Here is a 23,319-nt window from a genome sequence, read left to right on the forward strand (position 1 = left end):
TTACACGCCACTTGTCTGAATGTCAGGTCTACATAATACTTGGCTCCAAGTTACAAATCCTCGCAGGAAAGGGAGCCCCACTTAGCTGAGAACAATCTGCTCTGTGGCAAAAGCAAATCAAACAGACAGTGCGTACCAGCCGGCACCCTGCTATTTTTGCCCATCCAGTGCCCACAAACAATAGATATAATTGGCCAACAGGTGAAAGAGCAGTCAAAAACCCACAACTGTTTAATCATCAGGAAATCTTTCCACACTGAAGCAGGCTGGAAGATGGTAAACAGCAGTGTAGCACTTTCCCAGCATCTTAAACGTGTTGTTCTGAGAGTGCTAAGCAAAACAACAATCTCTACTTTGCAATTCAAAAGAAGGAAAGGTTTAAAGCACTTGCCCGTGCCATGGAGCACATCTGGAAACTTCACTGCATAATGCGATACTGCTCTGGTACTGCCAGATCTGGACAACGTCRCTTTTCAGTTAAGTGAGTTTCCCAATCAAGTAATATCTGTTGCATTTAGAGCTCAGACTATTCCACTTAAGCAAAAGAGATCACTCTTTGAGACTGTCAAAACTGACCAACCCAAAATATTCTGAACTCTTTCAGTATTAGGGTACATTCCTATTTGCAAAGAAGTAATTCACAACAGAATTCCAGTTGTATTTTATCACTAAAGCAATAGGAGCAAGTTTTCACTGCTCAAAAGAGGAGAGGAAGGAATAAGTTTGAGCATGTGGACTGTGACTGCAGAGATGTGGAAAGCCTCCTGCTCACCTTTTCTATTAGAAGCTTCTTGCTCATCGTTACACATCTGTTCAACCGCTCTTTGTACTTCTCCAGCATCTTTTGCTGTTCATCGATCTGCCGTCTCAAATCACAGTTGGCCTAGAAGTGAACAGAAAGGATGAGTCTGACTCTTAAGCCGCAAGAGAGCCTTGCTTTAAGGGTATTTATCTTTTACTGAAGAATACTAATGGTTTAGAGAASGCTTATTCTTTAGATTTGGCCAAAATACTGAGCTGATGTTTAGCTACAGCAATGAATCTACACTGTATAGCTACAGTTACTACTGTGCATCTTGCGAATTCAAGCAGGCCCAGACAGGGTATCTACATCCCTACTGTAGTTAGTCTACAACTCAGACAATTCTCTTACTTACAAGAATTGACTGGATTTGTTTTACCTTGTGAGTGTCCATTCTACAAATGTTATAGTTAGAGAAAACCCTGCTCTGCAGCCTAGTTGGCACACGCATTCTAGGTAGCTTTAAATAGCATGCTTTAGAAGAGCTGTCCYATTTTAAATACTTACTCTTAATAAGTCATCTATCCTCCCCTCCTTCTTCTCCAAGTCAGAGTTCTTACTGTTTTCTAGTGCAGATATTTTTTCCATTGTGAGGTCAGACTGTAGAGAAAAATCACCATAAGCCACATGTAAGAAAAACAGCTCATATCTCAGATAGTCACCATGTAACATCAGTCTGTAGCCCTCTCTGATCTGAATAGTTAGATCTAAGGAAGACCCAGTCCCCTGCATCCTAGAAGTTCAGGGAAGGTCTTGCTCCCTTCTTCATTTACTTATTGCATGACGGGCTTTTCTAGCATGAGCAGTTCACTCAGCTAGCACAAAGGCCTAAAAGTCTACTGTGGGGAACAAAAACTGTTAACATGTAACATACTGCTGTTAACATGTAACATACTGCAATATCCCTCTCATCCTGCAAATTTTGGCTTTACAGCCGAGTTCTACCCAGTCCTTGACAGTCTCTGACACACAATATCCTTTCCTGCAGTGCAAAAAAGTTTGTATAAGAAAGGCTTAGGAAAGAAACCCAGCTCCCTGTCCCTAAGTTGCATTATCAAATTTATGAGACCTTCAAGGTGCATAGACAACTGCTTGCTAGACAAAAGACACTAGCTACAGGCTTTGAAGACGTCTTGCCAGCAGACGCAGGTTCTCATTTTAGAATACGGTAACAGATTAACAGCCAAAGTACTAGGCACAAGTCTTTGTTTCTAACTGATGTATTAGTGCCCACTAGGCAGAAGAGTTTTACAGTTCTTGAGTGAAACTTATTTGGAAAATATTACAGGGTGCAGCACATTTCGAACACCTTTACCCAATGAAAAGAGTTATACCTGAGAACAGAGGTCAGAAGACATGTACACTATCCTCTCTAGAAATAAGAATATTTCAAACTCAGAATTCCAATTAATGGTGGAGGGTGAGGCGAAGAAATTAGGGTGTACACAAACATAACATCTAAAAAAACCAAGTAATCACAAGGGAATCTCACTCCATGGTTGCATATACGGATTTTGTATTTTTGGCTAGCAGGCAACTATCTTTGTTCTGAGAAGAGATCCTGGTTCTGAGCAGAGACTTACCTGCAGAGCTGTTATCTAACAGTTCTCCAAATTTCAGGTTTGCCTGGAAACTAACACCATGAAATAAGAGAAAAAGCTGGTGGACTGAACTCTGTTGCTACTCTATGTACTCCCAGTACGGGAAAGACCAAAAAAAATCCCTGCCAGCATTGCACATCAAGCAAGATGAGCCTAAATTCCAAAAGACAAAGAGGAGGCCTGGGRAGGTCACCTCACTTGTGCCTTCATTTGGTTTATGCTTCCTGGCAGCCTACAGAGGAAGCACTTGTGACAAAAACTCTTGTCACTGACGGCAACAAAAAGGCTGCCTGTTGGAAATCTAGGCTGCATGCACTCAGCCAAGCAGCAGGAGGATTCTTTAGTAAGTGACTGTTATGTCCGTCTGTCAAATGCACGAACATGCTTGCAYTCTGTGAGATGAAGTCATGCTGCAGGATGTGTGCTTTTACATTCATGGAGCTTTCACCACAACTCACCTTGCCTCAGAACATTTAGAGGGCCCTAGCACTGTCTGAAAATGCTAAGGACATCACACTCGCGCTGACTTGCTTTTGGCATCGTCAAAAGTGATTCAAGTTGGGAATCACTGAAGATATTTCTTTTCCCCTATGAACTCCAACTAGGTTGGGAAGGGAAAAAAGAGAATGTATACATGTCCTCATCACGCAGGCAAGCATCTACCTGGAGTCTTTGTTCTTATGCAAGCATCTAGTCCTCTGGAGCATACCACGAAGCTGAGCATCAGCAGAAAGCATGCTTAGATAGCGTGTCACCCTTTTCAAGAAAGATGGACCCYGTGGGCATGTTACGAGCAGGAGAGAATAAACCATCTTGCTCACCCCAACTGGGATCACTGTTATAAACAGTGGTGTTGGGACAGCAGAGAGAGAAATCTGARAGGTATTCCTGGAGGTTCTTGAGTCACGGCACCCTTCTAGCACAAGACTTCTCCACGTACTAGCAAGAAATAGGAATCTTCTTCAGACAGACAGACCAGGGCTTGAACAATACAGACAACAGATGTGACCCTAGTGACATGACAAGGCCCAGATTTTAGCTAGTAATGTCSCCAGAGGTACAATTGCTGTTCTTCATGTGCAAAGAACTTGTACCACCTGCTGGGTAAATGGAGAATGAACTTCCCCCACCAACAAAATCATCTCTGAAACAGACGGATGTGAGAAAACGACTGACAGAACTGACAGTTTAAAAAGCACTCAAGGGAAGGGTCAGTCACAGAGAAATCAGGGACGAAAAAAAAAAAAAAAAAAATCAAAACAAGATTAAAAGCAGGCTTGGAGAAGAAACGAGCAAGATACATTGCAGATGAAGCTGAATGCCCTTATAAACAACAGATGAAGATGACACAGCTAAAAGTAAATCTTGCCATAAAAATCACAAGACAACTGGTAACAGATTAAAGGGCATCAAAAAGACAGTAATACAGTTGAAAGAGCTATTCCTCTTCTTGACTCTAGCTCAGACTATGAATATTTGTACTGTAGGCAGTGTGAACGCACCCATGATCCACCCCTTGAAAGGAAACCTGAGTGATCATTACAACCACTTCCATTTATGTCTTCAGTTAYAAGGAGAGGAAGAACATTCCGGATGCAACCCAAGTGCAATGGACAGAGCCATCCAAGGCATTCCTCTCATGAAGATATTCTCATGCAGCCAAAGAACTGCCCACCCTACTGACACAGAAAAGCCTCAGTAACAGATTAAGCAAGCTTCAATAGCAGCAACAGAAAAGCATCCTTCACAGGATAAAGAACAAAGTTCAGAGCCATTCACTTCAACCAGCAGAGTTACAGACTGGTTTCTGGTGAAAAGAACAGTAATTGGAACAATTACGTCTACTACAAGTGGCATCCTGTGGTGTGGAAGATAAACTAGATTGAGCTTATATCTCACATTCAAGAGACATATTGTCTAGTGAGCTATACCTGTGACTGTTTGTGCTGGATGGAAATCTGTTTTTGGGAAGCGCAGGAATGCTCAGTGTTCCCTGATCCCGTAGAAGATGGGCTGCCTTGCTGGGCCTGCAAAAGAAAGTTAATGTATTGTTATGTGCTCCTTGACATGACTGTGAGCGCCCATGCAGATACACTTATCTTACATGGGAGGTGCAGTTTGGCCTTCATACRATACTTTTACATTAAGATTTAAGAACGCTTTAGAAATTTAGTTCATTAAAACAAAGAGTCAGTTTCTTTCAAGAAGTCTGGCCCAACCTGCTAGAAGACAAAGATTTTAAAAACCTAATATAATTCATGTCAGCTGAGATTAAGTTAAGCCAAAACAAACAGTTCTCAAAGCAAGACTGTACTCTATTCATTTGCTCTGTTGCTTCCATCAGTTTAGCCTCTCAGATGCTATTATTTTGTTCTACACAACATTTTGAATAGTTAACTTAAACCTCATATCATTTTATTAAACAAGCAAAGCCTGGGACCTAGAACTCTTCACAAGGAAGATGAACTTACCATAAGATGGTAGACTTGATCATCAATAAACCAGGCTGCACTTGAACCACTGTCTTTGAGCTGAAAAGCTTCAAATGTCCCATCCCTTAGCTAGACACATCCCCTGGGATTCAAATCTTTTCAGAGCTGCTCACCGAGACAAAAGTAAAACAGAGGCCACCTCCCCTCTGTGCCAGCTGCTCATTCTCTAGCCGCTGTTTCGCCAGCATCACCGACATCAGCGTTGGCAGAGCAGAGTGTTCCTCCTGCGGTTCCTTTGCTGTGGTGCCGTCTACCCCATACAGCGGCTGCTCCACTCGCCGCTGTAACACAGTCAAAAAAAATACAATGAACTTTTTTTCCCCTAAGCGATTCTCTGGCTCTGCCAAAACTGTTGTCAGCGAAGCAGCAGCTCAGGAATGGGCAGGCAGCATGGTGAGGATCTGATAACTCAAACAGGACTCCTGGAGTGATCATTCCAATGGCAGATGTCAAAAAGGAGATGAAGTTAACAACAGTAAGAAAAAAAAAGTAACAAATGAATACACAGGACGGAATTCCTTGCACATGCCTTTCCTTTGCAACTGCATGTATTTTGGACCCAGTGGGGCAAAAAAAGTTGGAGATGCAAGATTCTTAGTACATTGTGACTCTGATCAATGCATTCAAAGTTAAAATACTCGATGTTTTTTTAAGGACTCATTTTAAAATAGCCAATGTCACAATGGGTTTGGTTACTTGGCGAAGTAAACTGAGTCACAACTGCTCAATGGCAGGAGTCTAGCCATGTCTAGAACCCAGACATCACGGTAACCTCATTTTTGCCACAAAAGCAGGGACCAGTCTCCTGCAAGATAAGAACTAATGTTTTCCCAAAATCTTTAGGGGATGCATAGCATCCAAAAGGGCCAGCTACTTCCTTGGGCAGTAAACTCATTTTCCAACTGTGATACAGGAATTGTGTTCAATAAGAGCAAGAATAATCTGAGCTGCACTGATTACAACACTCGGAACCCCTTTGTCCTTACTTTAAAACCCAGCCCATCACCCCCTACAATTTAGCAGTCTGGGTAATACTCATCTAACTCTTCCCAAGCTGTAACCGTGGGCCAAGCATATGCCACGTAGCAAGTAAATAGTCAAGTCAAGGTTCCGTTTTTCTTAAAACTTGAATTGCGACATGAAGCATATTTTCTGGCTAACACTAGAAATGTCAAGAGCAAACTTTCTTCCCCAACAGAACGCTTGTATATGACAGTGACCTTGCAAGAGCCTGAAGGCTGACCTGTAGTTCTCTTCTACTCAAAGCAGAAGCAAAGCAATTCAAATCAGTCAAGAGATTTGAAGACAAGAAGTAACATCCTGAAGACGTTACAACTCCCCTGCAAGTTCTGACTGAAGAAAGTACAGTAGAGCTTGGTTCATAGGCTTGGAGGTCTGTTTCACCGTTAAAGACATTTTAACACACTGCTCTCTTCCTAGACCATACTAATCTCTATAATGGATAAGATGCTCAAATATTTAACTCCAATTTTTACTGTTTCCCCTCCCTTATTTTTGGACTTATCTCAAACTGTTGATATTCAGTTTGTAAGAGGAGGACTGATCTTGCAAATGCACATAGTTTCCATTATGAATATGCAAACGGTAAAAGTTGAGCTGCAAGAGTAAAGGACAGAAAGAAGATAAGAAAAAAAGAATACCTGCATAAGGAAAGAGACAAACTGACACACCTGAAACTAACTGTAACATCAGTCTTGACTACATGAGATGTGTTCTGCTCAAACTTTTACCTACTCAGTTTACAGAACTGCAAAAGAAGCAAACCAACGAGAGAATCAACTATAGTCCCATTATAAACACTTGAAGGATATGCCATCTACGGAATAAAGAACTGTCCCTAATACATCACTCACCTGCAACATTCAGAGATGTTTTTTCTTTCATTGACTTCTCTTTAAGGAGGAGTATTAGTGAATTAATGTAAGGCAGGGGAAGGGCCGTTCAAATAGCCAGATATATTTTAATTTTCACAAACATCAAAAATATCTAGAAGCATATCAGAAGCTCTCCCTTAAAGTACTGCAAAGCTTCCAAAATCTAGTTAACATATACTGGATTCTGAGCAGAGCATTCAGTGCTGGGATTCAGTTCAGTACACATTCAGGAACTGTGCAAAGGTCTCTTCAGAATAATGTAATCAGTAAAGACTTTGCATTTGGTTTTGGAATACTAACCTTTCCCATAATGCTCTAGGCTCCTGTGACACTCCACAAATGCTGACAAATTTTAAAGAGAGGCCCAGGCAATGTTCAAAACTAGAGACTTCAAACATTGCTTAACTAGTTTAAAGAAATTTCTTTAGCTGCTTTGTGCTAAAATGGCTTAAAAATACAGGTTATTCATTCACATTCAGATCTTGCAGAAATGCTCAGATAGCAAAATGGAATTGATGTAACAAAAAAAATAGCAGTCGATGTGCATAAACACACATCTCTTTGCAAGTTTTTGCTAATAGTCCTCACAAATCACATACACACAGGCATGACGTAAAAGATCTTCCCAGTATAATTATGGTATGAATGCTTTTCAGTAGTCCCAAAGGGCCCAATCAAGATCGACGCATCATTGTACTAGTGCTATACAAACACACAACACAGTCCAATTCCATGGAAAAACTCAAGAGCTGCTGGGGAGCACAAGATAATCAAACAGCAAATATATTAGTTCCACCTTTTATTAGGAACAGCAACATAACTGTAACCACAATTAAAAATGTTAATATGAGTATCTGAGCTTAAAGCATGCAAGATCATTTACTGCTGGACTAACAACTGTTACAGGGTCCTAGATGCCTGGCTTTGCTGCCACAACCCTGCATCAGATTTAAAAAATTCACATATATAAAAATAACAAGAAATCAAATCACTCACCAGGAGAACCTCCTTCCCCGTTCAGAACCTTTTATTACCCTCTGAAGCACAGTCACCAGCCTAATCAATGACATGCCACAAGCTCTGTCCCCAAGGAAAATACTTACCGGTAAGGGATTGGATAAGGAATGCTGTGGTGAAGATCTGGCGACAGGCGGCACGCTTCTGCCAGGACTGGTTCCTGGGCCACTTCCCCCAGCAAACTGGCCAAAAGAAAATATTTGATCATCAGTAACTCCACAGAGATACTCTATTTAAGCAAATCTAATAGAGAAAGAAGCAACACATTAATCTTAAAAATGAAGTCTTACAGGCCCTAGGGACCCATTTAAACAATCTGAAAACAATGCAAGAGGAAAAACTTAAAATTTCAATGCATTGCTTTTCAAAAAGAAAGGAAAAGAAAAAAACACGGATGAGCAATGGTGTTCATCACAACAGCAAAAGTGAGTACTTCAGATAGCTAAACATTCACATTTGCATTAAGTACATTTTTCATTTTAAGACCAAAAGATATAAACCCATGTGCTTGCAGACAAACCAATCACTAACTGTACAGAATTAGGAAGCCCCTCCGCTATGCGCAGATATATTTAATTATGTGCCACGGACTGGGAAAAGGTATACACCTTTCATTGAAGCATCGGTACCAGTTACTGTCAAAGACAGGATACATATGCAGCTGGACCACTGTTCTAACTGGTAAGGAAATTCCTACGTTCCCGCACTGCACAGTGCACCACACTTACCAAAAATTAAAGACAGAGCTCTAGTTTGTGCAGACTTTAAAAAAAGACTTCAGAGATTATGCAATAAAAAGAATATTGATCTTTAGAGCATCCATCACTGTTTTGGGGTCTGTATTTCCAGTGTGGCATCAGCCTCTCATAGCAAGCTACCTCTACACAGGCAATTTTGTAAACAACTTCCTACTCAAATCGACAGGACTTTGCAGGTAYGTTCCTTTGCAGCATTGGATCTTTATCACAATAGGCCTGCACAAAAAGAGGTTCAATATCTTCATCCGAGATCCAGGCTCCAATGGAAATCAAGCTCAAATCTACTCTTATATGGGTGCTCTTTTATAAAAATGGTTTATCAACTGATGAAAGAAAAGYTGATTTAGAAACCAACTTCCAAAAATCCCAGATTCTCTACCTAACCAAGTTCAAACATACAGGTTAACACAGTCAATTGATGGCTTGAAGCTGTTATTTAACATGATGGATAAACAACCTAAGTTACATTAAACTTCCATCTATAGAAAGATTTTGTATATGCGGATTCAAACAGATTTTTCAGAAAACGTAAAGGCACTTACCTCAAAATAATCACTAATTTTATGTCCTCTAGGAGTGCCTTTTCCTAAAAAGGAAAAACACAGAGAAAAATAAATCATTGTATTTTTAAGTGCAGAAATCATGATGCCATTCTGAAAAACTACTCCTACACTTCGACACTCCTTTCTGCACATAAAGGTGCAACAGTTACAACAGTTTACCTGTTGTAACAAAAGCTCCTGCACAACAGAAGAGTGAGACCCTCTTGTGCTGTAGTTTGGTGGCTTTACAGTTGATGGTTTAAATAACTCAATTCCAATCAAACAGCATTTGTAGTCACAAAAGTACTTAAAAAACACCTAGTGTCATAGAACATTGCATAGGTTCTCCAAAATTTCCTTCAAGATCAAGACAGAGTAAAGGGTACTTTTACTCATTTGCCTTCACGTAAATGACTCCATGCTAGATCTCTCACAAGCTTTCCTATAACAGTTAGAGAGATAATTAGCAGGGACTTAATACCAGCTCATTAAAACTTAGCCTTTTTCCCTTATTATATTATTGTTGTAAAAGCAGTCCTGTCAACGCAATCCTTATCACTTTCTTGTGGAAGAATAAAAAACCCCCAGAAATCTGTTCCTATGCCCATTTACTAGAGAACTTGGACTTTGACTAAAAGACTACGGGTTTTTCTTAGTACTTTAAGACAGCACTGCCTGCTTTATGCTTGAGTACAGCTTGTTCTCCAACTATTTGTAATGGTGAGAACCCACTCTTAACAAGGAAGACATAAGTCTCAAAAAGCAAGAAAGAGACAGTACAGCCTGTATTTTGAAGTCTGGCTGCTGTATATCTAGTGACATGGGACCAAAACAACACTTCAGAGAAGCCACATTAAGCCTTTGGGCAGTTTGTCCCATAAAAATGCAATAGTTTGTGCAAATAAGCTGAAGACAAGTGTTTTCCTGCCAATGAGGATAACAAGGCTCCCAGAAGAGAACTACACCATCATGGAGTAGTTTATAACAAGCTGCCTGACACACCCTTGAGAAGAGCCATTAGTTTCCTAGGACACTGACTGTGCAAAACGCGTACAAATTACCGACCGTTCGGAAATCCTGCAGCAGGGTCAGGAGAATGGATTACCTTGACTGGTTTCATATGCATCTGCTTTCCTTTTTCTATTCCGCTGGTCATTCTGTTTTTTCTCAGGAGTCTGTTAAACAATACTTCAAAATTAACATTTCTGCAGTTATTCCAAGATTTAAAGAAAATACCAAAACACAATAATCTACTCCATATCCCCAGTGGCCATTTCATTTCTCTCGTGCGTTTGTTTCTACTACTGGTACTTAAAGAAACAATAGCTCTCAAATAGCTTCTACCTTCAGATATATGCACTGCAGAAAGGAGAGAACAAGGTTAGCAATGAGATTATTTTTTTCCTATTTCAACTGCTATAAGCCAGCATCTGTAGCCCAGTTACCCTACATGGTTAGCAGAACAAGTGCAAACACAGTATCTGCATAGACTGCTTCAAGGTGGTCACAGTACCGGTAMAAAAGAAATAAAGTGGCTGAGAAGAGGCCCAAGTGACAACAGAACTTCTTCATGTTCGAGCAGAGGCATCCAGATTTACAGTCCACTAGCTACTTGCAATCTATCAGGACAACTCATCTCGCCTGCAGCTCTGCTCTTTCCTAAAGCCCTTTGCAGATGGCTACAAGAACTATCCTGCCCGCTGGTGCACATCTGCAACCTTACAMAAAGAAAGGGAAGAGATTCCCAGGAAAGATGGCGGCCAGAAGAACGCCGCCACAGACTGAGTAATTCACTTGGACTTCAGTCCGCGTTTCGTCTGCTCTCAGGAAAGTCTAGGGCTGGCTGCATCTGCGAGCAACCAGAGATCTGAGGGGCAGCTTACCACCGTACAGCGATGTATTTATGCCCATGCACAATACAGAGCACAGGCGGGAAGCCAATGTCTCCAAAAGCGGCAGGCCTGTCTGTCTGTACAAGGCTAGCAAGTCTAGACACGTGAGTGCAGTGGGCCCTGGCGTGGCGCTTTCCCTGACACCAGAGTCACTTATGTGGCCTAGCGTGCTGTGAACATTAGGAAGCACTGCATCAGAAACAGCTTACTGAGGTTGCTGGAAGGAAAGAAAGATATCTTGTCATTTCCATCACCGCCATCATTTTTAAAACATCTTTTATCCCAAAGGGCCCCAACAGTTTCCAAGCTATATGCTTTACAATCACTTCAGTCACCACTAAACCGTAGCCCACGGCCAGGAAGAAAACCACAGTGTGCAGAACACAACACTGGGGGAGGGAAAGCCATGGCCAGAAAGTCTGTGGTAAACCTAAGTTTCATGCTCTTTGGAAACCAAAGTCCAAAGTACCCTGTTCAAAGACCTCTGCCAAAGGACTAGCACACAGTAAGCACAGAAATCAATCTACCTCCTTCAATAGGATATAAAGAATAAAGCTACCACAGCCAAAATCTAAACCTGGCTGTGTCCCCAGGGGATGCTGGATGCCTACAGCCCCATGTTACCAGTTGGGCAGTCACTGATAGTATTTTGGTAAAAGGATGGAGGGGGATGTTAAGACAAAGGCAGCTATTGGGTCTGTGAAGTACTTTCTAGAACGAAGAGACTGACAACTCCATAACTATCTACAGACTGACTGGTACCAGCTCTTGTATGTGTCAAAGTCAATGAAATAGTCTTCCCAATCCTTACTAAAAAACAACTCACGAACAACGCTGGAGTGACAGTAACACCATTGGCTCCATTATGGCCTCAATGGAATCGCAAGCATTTTAATGAGATTCAGTTTAAGTTGCTTTTCTATTCACATACTTGCACAACAGAAATTATATACTCTGCCACTGACTGAAAAGCAAGGAATGGTAGATTTAATTATGTCAGCCTGGTTAATTTAAATCACTTTACAGAAGTTGATCAAAAATTAAGTAAATTAAAACTTAATACTCAGTCTTCCACTATTAGCAATACTTACTTGTATAGAGTTCAAAATATTGTGTTCTTGAAGAACTAAATTTCACCAGACACATCATATTAGTACTGCCATGCATTACAGGGAAATATGATCCAAAACTTACCCGATAGCGGGTGGGAAGTTCTTTAAATTTGTAAGGAAAAGCATTTAAGTTTGAGATGTTGCTTTATTAACAGAGAATTTTAAAGCAAAACGTAACTCTGCAATTCATTTCGCTGCTTTAGTAAGTGTTTTCAAATAGTTAATCCTAAGGCTGTGAGATTAAACAGGGACAAAGCATCAATTTTCACCTCCCCACACTTCCACAAAGCAGTTCATAAGAGCGCTCAGCTTTGTACAGATTCTGCAAATTCACATATTTAATAGGTAAGGCAAACTTTTCCACTAAGGCTCTCTGGCTTTTTATCTGGCCAAAACTGTATCCAAAACCAGCAAATAAATCACAGTGCAGCAGAAAACATTTTCAGAAGCTGAGCCTTATGAATGCTATGTTTTTGGGCTTGGGTARTATCCATCTGTTACAGCAGGAAGCTTCAGGAAGGACGGTCTTGTAGCATGCTCTGAAGGCTGTAGGATTTAGATGAAGTCTGGATTCTTCCACTAGTCCCTTTCATGCCCTGACCAAAGAATACCATCACCCACTCTCACTGAATTTCTTCTATACTTTGCGAGTTCAATCACGTCTAATTTAAACCCAATTACAATTAAGGATTTTTTGCCTGCTTACCTCCAGTTCTTTATCACTCAGAGAACCCACGCTGCACAAGCTCTGGTTGGAAGACTCACTATTTAATGGACCCTAGTGAAAAAACAAGCAAGAACTGTTAGAAACAGCTTCCGTACAAGGCAGAAACATCCTATACAACATTGCATCTCTGGGCTAGCTACACTGCTCTATCATGCAGATACAGCAGCAGCATGGGTCAAATGCCTAGACACACGATGGGGGACTAAAAAAAAAAAATCTTCAGAAGTCATTTGGAGCAAGACAGAAGTTGGGTTGCCAGTTGGACAGTCTTTTCTCAGTATACTGATCCAGTCTTTGCAATGATATTTCTGTACTAAATTGGTACAGAYACTAACTGCCATATTTATCCCAAAAGCAAAGGCAACATTCATCAAGAACTAAGATGGTTAGCTTGAGAAGAAAACTTCTGATTTGGTGGGTAGCAGTTCAAAGTTCAGCTCTTCAGGCAACCATCTGCTTGACCCGGGGCTATGAGTTTAGAGGCATTTTCCATCTGGCAAGGCAGCTATTACTGCTACCAGGTGCCRGCAGTACCACTGATTTTCTTTTTTAATGCATTTTTTTAGCTCAAGGAAAATGAACAAGTGACAGTTGTTATGGGTGACAGCTTTACTACTGTTAACACAAGACAGAATCTCTCTCGCTAGGCGATCTTACGCGCCCATGACTGACCTACCACTATAGCAGTTGCTCCTACCAAGCTGAAGTGCAAAATGAAGAGGCTGGAATAGATTTACAGAAACAGTATCTGGTTACCTAGAAGAGCCTAGCTGCATCTTTGCAAGCTCTACTAGGTACGCACCTGCATTTTGAAGCATCAAAGTATTTTTATAAGTTATTTTCTAAAACCTGTATCAAATCTGTTTTAAAGGAAAGAAGAGAAGAGTGAATCATGCAATGTCACTGCTTTAGCCTAGTGCTCTGACACAAAATATCCTCCCACAGACCTAACTTAAGAAATCTAGACTAATTTGACAAAGATATAAAAACACGATTCACAAGTATTGAAAGAATGTATTAACAGGAAGAATGACATGATAAAGCCACCTCTCCATTAATAACTTGTGAGCATCTTCTCTCAAAGATTTATTCTATTTTGGCATTCTTATTTTTGCAGTAACCACTTCCCACCCATCAATCTTCCCTCAAGGCTAAGCCACTTCTCATTGTACACTTGAACGGAAGACTTCTGGGTGGGTAGGTGGGGAACAAGTCTAAACACCACAGAAAAATCCCATAGTTGATTACTTTCGAGGGTAACAGTTTTCCCTTCCCCATTTAAGGCAAATACCACCAAATTAAGCTCATGACACAACCTAGCTATTGCTACCCCCCCACGCCCCAGTTCAAAGCAACTGTCTGCACAACGTAAAGCTTTAGCTCATATTGTCTGTATTACGCTCCTAGTGCTAACTACCAAATTTGTTTCTCCTAAGTGGAGAGGCTTAATCACTTCAAGGCAAAAAAAACAATAAGTTGAACAGCTCAAGAAGCTAAACATTTAGGATTCCCTTTTAAAAATAAATTACTTAAAAATTGCAGATGTTATTCTTTAGGCCATACCCCTTACCCTTTCAACTCATCACAGAAATAGCTTGAGGATCAGAAAGGCACTTTACCCTTCCCTCAATGTAACTGCTTAAAATCTAGTTGCCTTAAAGAAAAAAGGAAAATGATGTGAAGTTTGACAAATATTATAGGTCCAACTTTTTTTTTTTGTGTCAGATTTATTGCTTGGCCAATAGGACTTAACACAGCAAAAGTGTCAACRCTAACCTTAACTACAGCCACATGAAGGCCTCGTTGATAATAAACGTAGCAGATTTTATGGCAAGTGGTGACAGAAGGTTAAGCTTTTCACCCATGTAAAAAGCTTGTTTATAAACTGCACAAATGCTGTCCTCTAAAATCCTTCACTTCCTCCCATGAACTCAAACCTCAGCAGCACGCTCAAGACATTAACCTCCTGCGCAAGCGCGAAAGCTTTCTTAGCTGCAGGAGCATCTCAACAACGGAGCATTCGCTGGTCTCGTCCAGACAGGTCGGGGCTCTGACATGATGAAGATGAAAGTGAAAGTTGTTTCCACATTTGCTACAATCTTGCTGCCTCCATTTTGCACATGGATAGCAAATGACAGGAACAGCTGCTCCCAAAATGCCACATTTGAGCTTTTCAGGAACACTGCGGTCGAAAGGATATTACAGTGGCTTAATAAAGGTCCATATTTCACCCAAGGGTCCTGCATTCCAGGACAGACTGGAAAAATAAGCTAGCGAGGCCACCTATAGTTAAAAAAGATCCTAAGTTTTTTTTCAGAAATGCAGCTTTATCCTCTACAATGCTAAAAATCCACGCAATTTGGATTAGAACGTAAAGTTCTAGAAAAATGCACAATACGAAATTCACAACCTTGTTCTTATTTCCAGTACCGCAACCACCTGTACTAAACTATTCCGTGCTGGAAATTTACAGCTAGAGAGAGATTTGAGTCAAATCCATTTTTTGCAGCTGCAAAAGAGCAACGCAATTCTGATCTTGAATTCTTGAAGAGTAAATATACTGTTTTCACTTTAGCTTAAAGCTTTTTCTACAAACAAAACTAACAAAAGCATTAAATTGACCTCAAGGCAGTAGYAGAAAGGGTGAGAAGGAATTAACAACTGAGTTACAGAATCAGAAAGAGAAGAACAGCTTGCCAGTTGTCTACTAATCTAGCAAGTTCACTGTAGATAAACACATGTGCCATGATACTGGGAACAAATGCAAGATTAATTCTTTGTAGACCAGTTTTGATCCATTTCCCAATGAGGTGAGTTTTCCTTTCCCTTGATTATCCTCAAGAGGGACTTGAACATAAACTGAAGTATTACAGTAAAGTATTAGGCCTATCTTACAGGCAGGGAGTGCAAAAAAGTATCGTTTTGAGGTATTTCCACCATCCAAGAGCAAATCATTCATTAGAACATGCTGTACCCGAAGCAAGAAAGATGCAATACCTGGGAGGTTTAAGGAGCACGGCCCAGTCCTCAGCTGTACCCCTGCTCACGTAGTTAGGCAACACAAAAAGAACAGTAAGTTTTCCTGATCATCCAGCTAGGTGTTTACAGCTTCACACATAACGTTGTAGATCAACTGCTTATAGCAACAGGTTTAGGCAAAGGGTACGTGAGAAACTATACATCTGGATGTCCCCTCCTCAACTATGTGCATGTGTGTGTGTACGTGTATATTAAAAAAACCCTCTAATTTGTGTTTTTATCATTCTTGGCTGTTTATATTTAACTCAGCAACTGACATAAGGACAAATATTCAGCACTTAATTTAGCATACCATTTTAAGTGGTCATAACACAAGAGGAATTAAAAGAATGAACCTGAATTTTGGAAAAGTAAGTGATGGCAAAGAACACCAGCCTGAGACTGTTGCTTGAGTAGTAGTAGTAGGGGATAATAATCATGCAATTAGCTCGTGCTCCAGGAAGAGCTTATCAGTTTTGTTCCTGAATAAGTCACCTGCATTGGCATCTGGCTTTGCCAGCATTGACTACTTTGGGATAATACTGCACTACTCTGATAGCACTTCCAATCCACTCATCCAGTATAGCCTGTTAAGAAAAATGGTGATGCGGCTCAGCAAAAAATTTGAAATATGTGGGTCATCTGAAATAAGCCCATCGTTTCTACAGTGTTTACCAAATGGAAGCACAAGAACAGCACACACTTCTGCCTCCGCAAGGAATTTCTTTCTGAGATAAGCTGGCATATTCTTTTTCCTTGCAATTCATCTGATCAGCTGCCGCTTCCAAGTCTGTGATCTACCTATGCACAACAAAACCTCCATGCTGAAAGCGGATGCAAGAGTAGCAGGTACTTTTAAGACTCCAACTCAAAGGCAAGAATTTAAAGTCGTGTCTACTCGCACAAGTTGGGTAGTCATTTCTCTTTGCCATGAGCCATGGAAAGGGCCACAAACAAGGCACAGTGGCTAAAATTTCAATGAAAACAGTTTAGCCTGATAATAACTCCCATCTGGTCTTCCGTAACGTTAGTTTGACTCAACCTTCCCTTACCTGTTGCTGTTCAAGTCTATCTACTGCCTCACGTGACATGTGTGTTTCCCCAGCCTCTTCAAGCTGCCAAAAGTGATCCTCCAAGCTGGTCCAGAACTCCTTCCTGTTGTGCAGTCTCCTTCTAATCAGCACACGCAGTTCTTGACCATTGAGACCACAATCAACTAGCCAAAAAYTTAGAGGCTGCATATTGTCCAACTGAAAGTGGTGAGACTACTCCCCACACTGAAAGAGAATTTTAAGAATTCCAGTTGCCTAGCTAGAGTCACAAAGGTGGATTCACAAGAACATTCTTTGCAAAACTCTCTTGCTAACTCAACGGTGGACACATACTTCATGACCTCAAGCCAAAGTGACCTGAACTTTTGTGAATTCTGTAGCAAATTGTGAGGTTCAAAGAGAAAAAGTCAATCCTTGAATTCCACTTCAAGTTAGGGCTGGCTTCACAGAGGCTTACACCAAGGCAAAAGGATGTTCCAGTTACACTAGTGTATGTGCTACTGCATAAGCAAGCTCTAATTAAGATACTTTTATTTCAAGCATCTCAAAAATGTGAGAGTTATATTGTGCTTCAGGGCTTTTAAAAAGGCTCAGTACTAACCAACATTATGGCTAATAATAAAATCCCAATCTCATTTGCACCGCAGGTTTGTCTTTTACCACGAGAAGTTAATCTACTCTCAAATACTCACAGGTAACTTCCACTACGTCTGATGGGTAAGGAGGTTTGCAACATGAGTTACATGGCTTCCATTATGCCTCCAGAGCTCTCCTCTCAGGATGAAAAAAATAGTATCTTTGTTCTACTGACGGCAAAGCAGGCAAAGTGTCATGCAACTTACCCTAAACATCAGCTCAGTTGTAGAAATAGAACTGAAATCTGACAACTGTTTTGGGGCTGTAGTAGCCAGACAACACATTTGAAACAAATACCGTCGCACAAGGAAGCATCCAAGCAAATTTCAAGTATCTGGCATAAAGAAAAGGAGTGTCCAGGTGCTTTCTTTGGTAGCTGATAAAATTCATTTCTAAGTTTCAGAACTCTTACTAACTAGTTCTTCTGGTGGCATGCGACACCTGTTAAGGAACATCACTGTGCAGCACTGCTTCCCTCCAAAGAAGACATGACTACTCCCATATATCGATCCTTAATTTGGTAACTTTGCTGCTAAGATGTTGAAAAGTAGAATATTCAACTGGCAGTTACTGAACTGATTTACTTATAAAGACTCTAGAGTGACAGAGGACCTAGAAGGTTAAAGAACAAAGTAACACAAGTAAATGCTCTTCTTTTTTTTAATGAGACATTCAATTTTTGGAGGCAGATGTCCTGCAACATAAATGACACCTCCCAGGTTATTTTCATTTCCCTCTTTATGATACCTCACAGAGGGAGTCAGGGAGAGCATACCTACCATCAAGACCAATACTACTTCAATTCTAGCACAGTCAACTGGATCTGCAAGATTCTCATAGTCAGACAGAGGTTGCCTCTCTCTAGAAATACTTCAGCTTTCTTAGTTTAGCTATATAAAGAAACTGGGGTACACAACTTAGTCTGAAGACCTTCTGAAAGCAAACTTGTAGAAGATACACATGATGCAGTTATGATCCACCCTCATTAAGCCTGAGGCACACTGTGTGCAAATACATAGATTCAACCATCACAGTTACCTATTCCCATTCTTATCCGGTAAGAGTCTCTAGAAATGACATGAATCCTTTGGAGTTAACCAGCCTGACATCTTAAATCCAGCACCCAGGCAGGGGGCAGAGAGGCAGGAGATGAGAACAGACAAAACTAAACAATGTTATCAAGAGAAACACAAACTACATTTTGTCTTCTGTACCTACTGACCCAAGGAAGAAATCTGAGATGACTAGTCAGAATAATACCTCAAGTGAATATGCTCAGATTTCACCTAACAAGTAAACATAAATGGGAGCTAAATAAGCAAGAACACCAGTTGATGTCAGATGGTCATGCGTTTATTCAAGGACTTGGCTTTGTGAATTTGGTGAAGAATGGCACTTGACCATATGGCAAGAACAGGCATCTAAAGCATCACTGGCTTTTTGAAGCCGTCTAGCGACCTGGATGAACCACATGAGTATAACAGTTGCCTAGAAACATTTCTTGCTTGTACATTTGATTTCATGTATTAACTTCAAGCTTCTGGAGAAATATATTCTCCAACCACTAAGAAAGAAAATTCATCACCGACTTGCAACAGAATTGAGGCACTTGGGATTGCAGATGACCTCAGTCATTGGGTTGTGCCTCCTGCTACTACAGATGACAGCACACAACTGCTTCCAAAACAGTTTAGGATTTCTGTCTTCTACCATTGCTACTGGAAGGCTCTTCCAGAATCCTATAACTTCGATGGTTAGAAGCTTCCTTCTAGTTTCCAACCTAAAAATTTATTCTTGATCACCTCACCCTTATTTGTTCTTAGAAACATATATAAATGTTCTTGCAAATGTGGTGAGGGGGAATGGGCTTTAAATGCTGCAGTTATATTAAGGATGTAAACTAGTACATTAGTTTTTACACGGGCCCAAAATACACCCTGTATTTTTAAACATTAAAGAAACCTTAACCAAATACACTAAGTGATACACCAAGTCAGTGGAAGGCAGGAAGCTCAGAGTTACAGCTGCCTGCTGTAGTCACCCAATAGGAGAGCATCTAAGATGACATTTCTTCCTTTTATGCAATAAACAGCAATAGAATACCTTCTATCCCAGGAGGACGTGCCAGGCCCAGTCCCACTAGATGGCACTAACTTACTTTATGTAGCTTTCCTTAAACACTTAATTGGAGAGAGCTAACAATCTTAGTAGAATCACACAAACTGTATCACCGCTTTCCCAATATATTCCCTTTAAGACARTGACCTACCAATGCCAGTGCGGAGCATGACGGACGGAGACTTGGGGGGGTAGGGAGGGAATTTGAAGCACCAACCTGGGAGGGAATGTAGTATCTGAGATTAATACTGCAACCAAGATTTGCTGCAACATAGTAGAGTCATGCTAAGTCATATAAATGGTTGGCTGATCTACTGCAAATTAGCAAGTATGCAAGTAAATACATATATACTCTGTTTGAAATCAGTGCAATGCACTTTAACAATTTACTGACTAATACAAAGCAATACACTATACTGCATACAACAGGTAAAAATAAAACTCGGTAACACAGGAGCTTTGCTCAACGTGCGGCCTCCAAGAAATGAGGCTATCTTTTTTTATTTGTATATGCTTTAATAACAAAAATGAGTTTTCAGTATTCACCTGTACAGAGAAAGAACACATGTTCTTTCTACTCCAAACATATATAAACACATAATTAAGTCTTGCTTTTCTGTGTCTTTCAAAAGTTATTCCTTTAAAAGGAACAGTTCCTGAAGTTCTTCATAAGCATTGAGTATGTTGGCACTGTTTTAAGGCAGTGATAGTTTCTATGTTTCTAAGTCTTACCTAGTCTAGAAAGTTGTTTGACTTTACTTATACTGGTATAAAGATGTGAAAGTTATGTACGTAGGGGAAAAGAGGCAAAAACAGATGAAAAAGTATATAAAAAAGTTGTAGTGTTACATAAAACATGTCTCAAAAAATAACATTACTACATTATGTAGTATAAGCTTTTATACTAGCAAAAGCCCTAAGATTAAAGAAGTCTTCAGGGAAAAAACAACAACAACAAAAAAATCACACTCTTCAGGAACTAACTTAAGTAGATATCCCTTAAAAACTTTTAGTGTTAATCATCCTTATCACACCACCTCAGAGCTGAACATTTTTACTTATTCATGCTCCCTTCCAAGACTTAATATTGGTTGAGTCCTGACTGAAGCACAGATCAGAAAGAAAAGTATGAACTGGAAGTAAACCATCTTTCAAGTTTGGTGTAATTAACTTTGGATTTTTTTCTTTTAAGAAATACATCTACGGAGTTTATTCCCGAAGTAATTCTAAAAGGTGTCTGAAAATTATATAGCAATGACATGCTCTTTTACCATCTACCTTGATGTTGTCCAAGACTCAACACCTTCATCGAAAGTAAGCCGAATTATCACTGACCTAGTTTAAGATGAGTTCTGCCACCATTTCATTGTTCAGAGAGCCTATCAATGAACACTACCAACAACATCTGGAGAACCAACAGCTTAACGCCAGCGTTTCAAGCAACCGCACAATGTTATCATTGAGTGCCTTACTCAAGGCAGCTACTGAACAGTTACAAAGTTGTACATGAGGACAAAGATGGGATTTTACTAGCAGGTTGGGATCACAGAAATATGAAAGCTTACCTTCAAACAGATTTGTGTTCTATATAACTGAGCACACAAGTTTAGCACACTGTACCCACACAGAAGAACTGGTTGAACAAATTCCTGAACATATTAACCCTGCTTACATGTTATATTGAACACAATAAACTTGAAACTGTATCCGACAAGCAGCCAAATTTGGTTCTCAAATGTGTACTTTGAGAAAGTAAGAGACAGAAGAGTTTCCCACTTCCAAAGACAAAGATGTCCTTTTCTTTTTTCTTTTTTCTTTTTTTTTTTGGTGTACAAGCTACCTTAAGCTGAAGCAACTCGAGAGCTTAATTACAACCCAAAATCTTACGCATGGCAGAATGTCTGCTCATAGAGATCCCATTTTCATTCCTCTTAAACATACTTCAAGCAAACTAGCAGTGAAAACACAACTATCAAAACAAAACATTCTGCTAGCAAAGCAAAACTACCAACGTAAAAAAGCAAAAATGAAAGTGCTGTGCAGGATGGATAAGGAGTCATGCCTGTTACCAAAGGTGCTATACTCACCTTAGCAACACCAACTCCAGTGAACCTGGCCTCCAACAGTTCCTGCCTTCGTGGGTCCAGGCTATGCAATTCTTCCATCATTTCTGCTGCTATGGAAGAACAACACTAAGATTATGCAATGCAAAAGAAGGAGAGATATTTAATATTTTGTGCCACTGATGATACTCAAAAGCATCTATTCTGCAGCATAACCATATACAGACAGTTTTCTTGTAAGAGAAACACAAAATTACCATGCAGTAATAACAGGACTTTGCCACCATATTACTGTATTTAAACTATAACCCTGCTGGAGAGTTTCATCTTCTGTCTGTATTAACAGCCATTTCAAGATCTCTTAATCCAAGAAGCCAATTATGTCACATTCTCCCACTGGATGCTTTATTTAAAGGAAAACATGGGAGCAGTGTGTTATGACTAAAAGCTTCAGAGCTTTTCATCTGTGTTGCATGACTAGGAGGAAAAAAAGCAACGTTCTTCACCAAAAATTTATTTTTGGCCCGTTCCTGAAACACTAGATCTCCCCAAACTCCACATTTCACTGATAACAGCCTTGGCTCTTCTAAGCATGGAAAGGGATTGTAAGAAGAAAATAACACTTGTTTAAACCTCTTTCTTTACAGAGTAAAGTACCAGATACCTTTAGTGTAACAGGTACATCTGGATGTACCTGGGCAGCTGGCAATCCAACACAAGGGATGCCATTATCTGAAGGGTTTTAAAAAAAAGGCATTGTTGCATAGACAGGTTAAAATCACAGAATGTAAAATTCAAATACTGAACGGTGAAAAAATGGGACAAATTTCAATGTTCATTATAACTGTGAATCACATCTTCCCAACTGCACCAATCAAGTTCATCATTTCCAGAAATGTCTGTTCCAGTTTCATTTCCCGGACCGAGGTAGAGAAAAGAGATAGAAGATAAAGATTTGCTGTATAAAGAGCATATGTGATGAGGAAAGTTCTTGAAGGGCAGCAAGTGCCCTCTAGAACAGGCAGGATACAATTGTTCCTTTTATTAACTGTCCATTTTGTCCCTGCTGTTTCCTCCAAATGCTGCAGATCTAACTTACGGGGGGCTAAGCCAATCAGTCCGGGGGCATTTGTACATGCCCTCCCCAATCAGTAACAAGCTTTAAAAACTAATGGAATACCAAATGTGGTTATTAGGGAACCCCATTTTCACTATCTGAATAAAAACCCTACYAGAGCTAGCAGCCCTAGTTTTCAAAACAGGAAATCTGTGCACTGAGGAAAATGACAGACAAGCCATGAACGTGAAGATGTTGAAGTAGCCTGAGGTTTTCCACCCCCCTCCATGAGAGGCCACACGGTGACCATCCAGAAGGGAATCGCACCCCAAAGCGAGGATGTGGCCCTGGGGAGGGGACGGCTACAAGTTCCGGAGCCTTTTCCACCCCTACAGGCCCCATCTGCCTCCCCGGGCCTGGGGAATGCCTCCAGCCCGGGCACTGCTGGAAGCTGTCCCCCCCCATCCATCCATCCCTCCCTCCCTCCTTCCCCTCCCGGGAGCAGATGGCATTCCCTACCTGCCCTCTCCGACTCCT

At 40.5% G+C, this 23,319-nt stretch overlaps 1 protein-coding gene across 5 annotated transcripts in view; it reads right to left on the reverse strand.

Annotated features, from left to right (window-relative positions):
* The window catches only part of TLK2 (tousled like kinase 2), a 42,965-nt gene that overhangs the window by 16,834 nt on the left and 2,812 nt on the right, over window positions 1-23,319 (reverse strand). Inside the window, exons 1-11 of one of the 5 annotated variants that reach the window (XM_026059238.1) lie at window positions 23,302-23,313; window positions 21,750-21,835; window positions 19,814-19,879; window positions 12,818-12,889; window positions 10,213-10,282; window positions 9,108-9,151; window positions 7,894-7,989; window positions 5,009-5,176; window positions 4,335-4,430; window positions 1,310-1,402; window positions 773-883 (exon numbers count right to left, since the gene is read on the reverse strand). In XM_026059238.1, coding sequence (XP_025915023.1) covers window positions 773-883; window positions 1,310-1,402; window positions 4,335-4,430; window positions 5,009-5,176; window positions 7,894-7,989; window positions 9,108-9,151; window positions 10,213-10,282; window positions 12,818-12,889; window positions 19,814-19,879; window positions 21,750-21,830 — 897 coding nt within the window. In that variant the 5' untranslated portion in view covers window positions 21,831-21,835; window positions 23,302-23,313. Of the gene's footprint in view, window positions 1-772; window positions 884-1,309; window positions 1,403-4,334; window positions 4,431-5,008; window positions 5,177-7,893; window positions 7,990-9,107; window positions 9,152-10,212; window positions 10,283-12,817; window positions 12,890-19,813; window positions 19,880-21,749; window positions 21,839-23,301; window positions 23,314-23,319 lie in introns of those variants that run through there. The other 4 variants (XM_026059237.1, XM_026059236.1, XM_026059240.1 and 1 more) reach the window with 4 other exon arrangements.

Source organism: Apteryx rowi, unplaced genomic scaffold, assembly GCF_003343035.1.
Source record: "Apteryx rowi isolate R43461 unplaced genomic scaffold, aptRow1 scaffold_154, whole genome shotgun sequence".
NCBI lineage: Eukaryota > Metazoa > Chordata > Aves > Apterygiformes > Apterygidae > Apteryx > Apteryx rowi.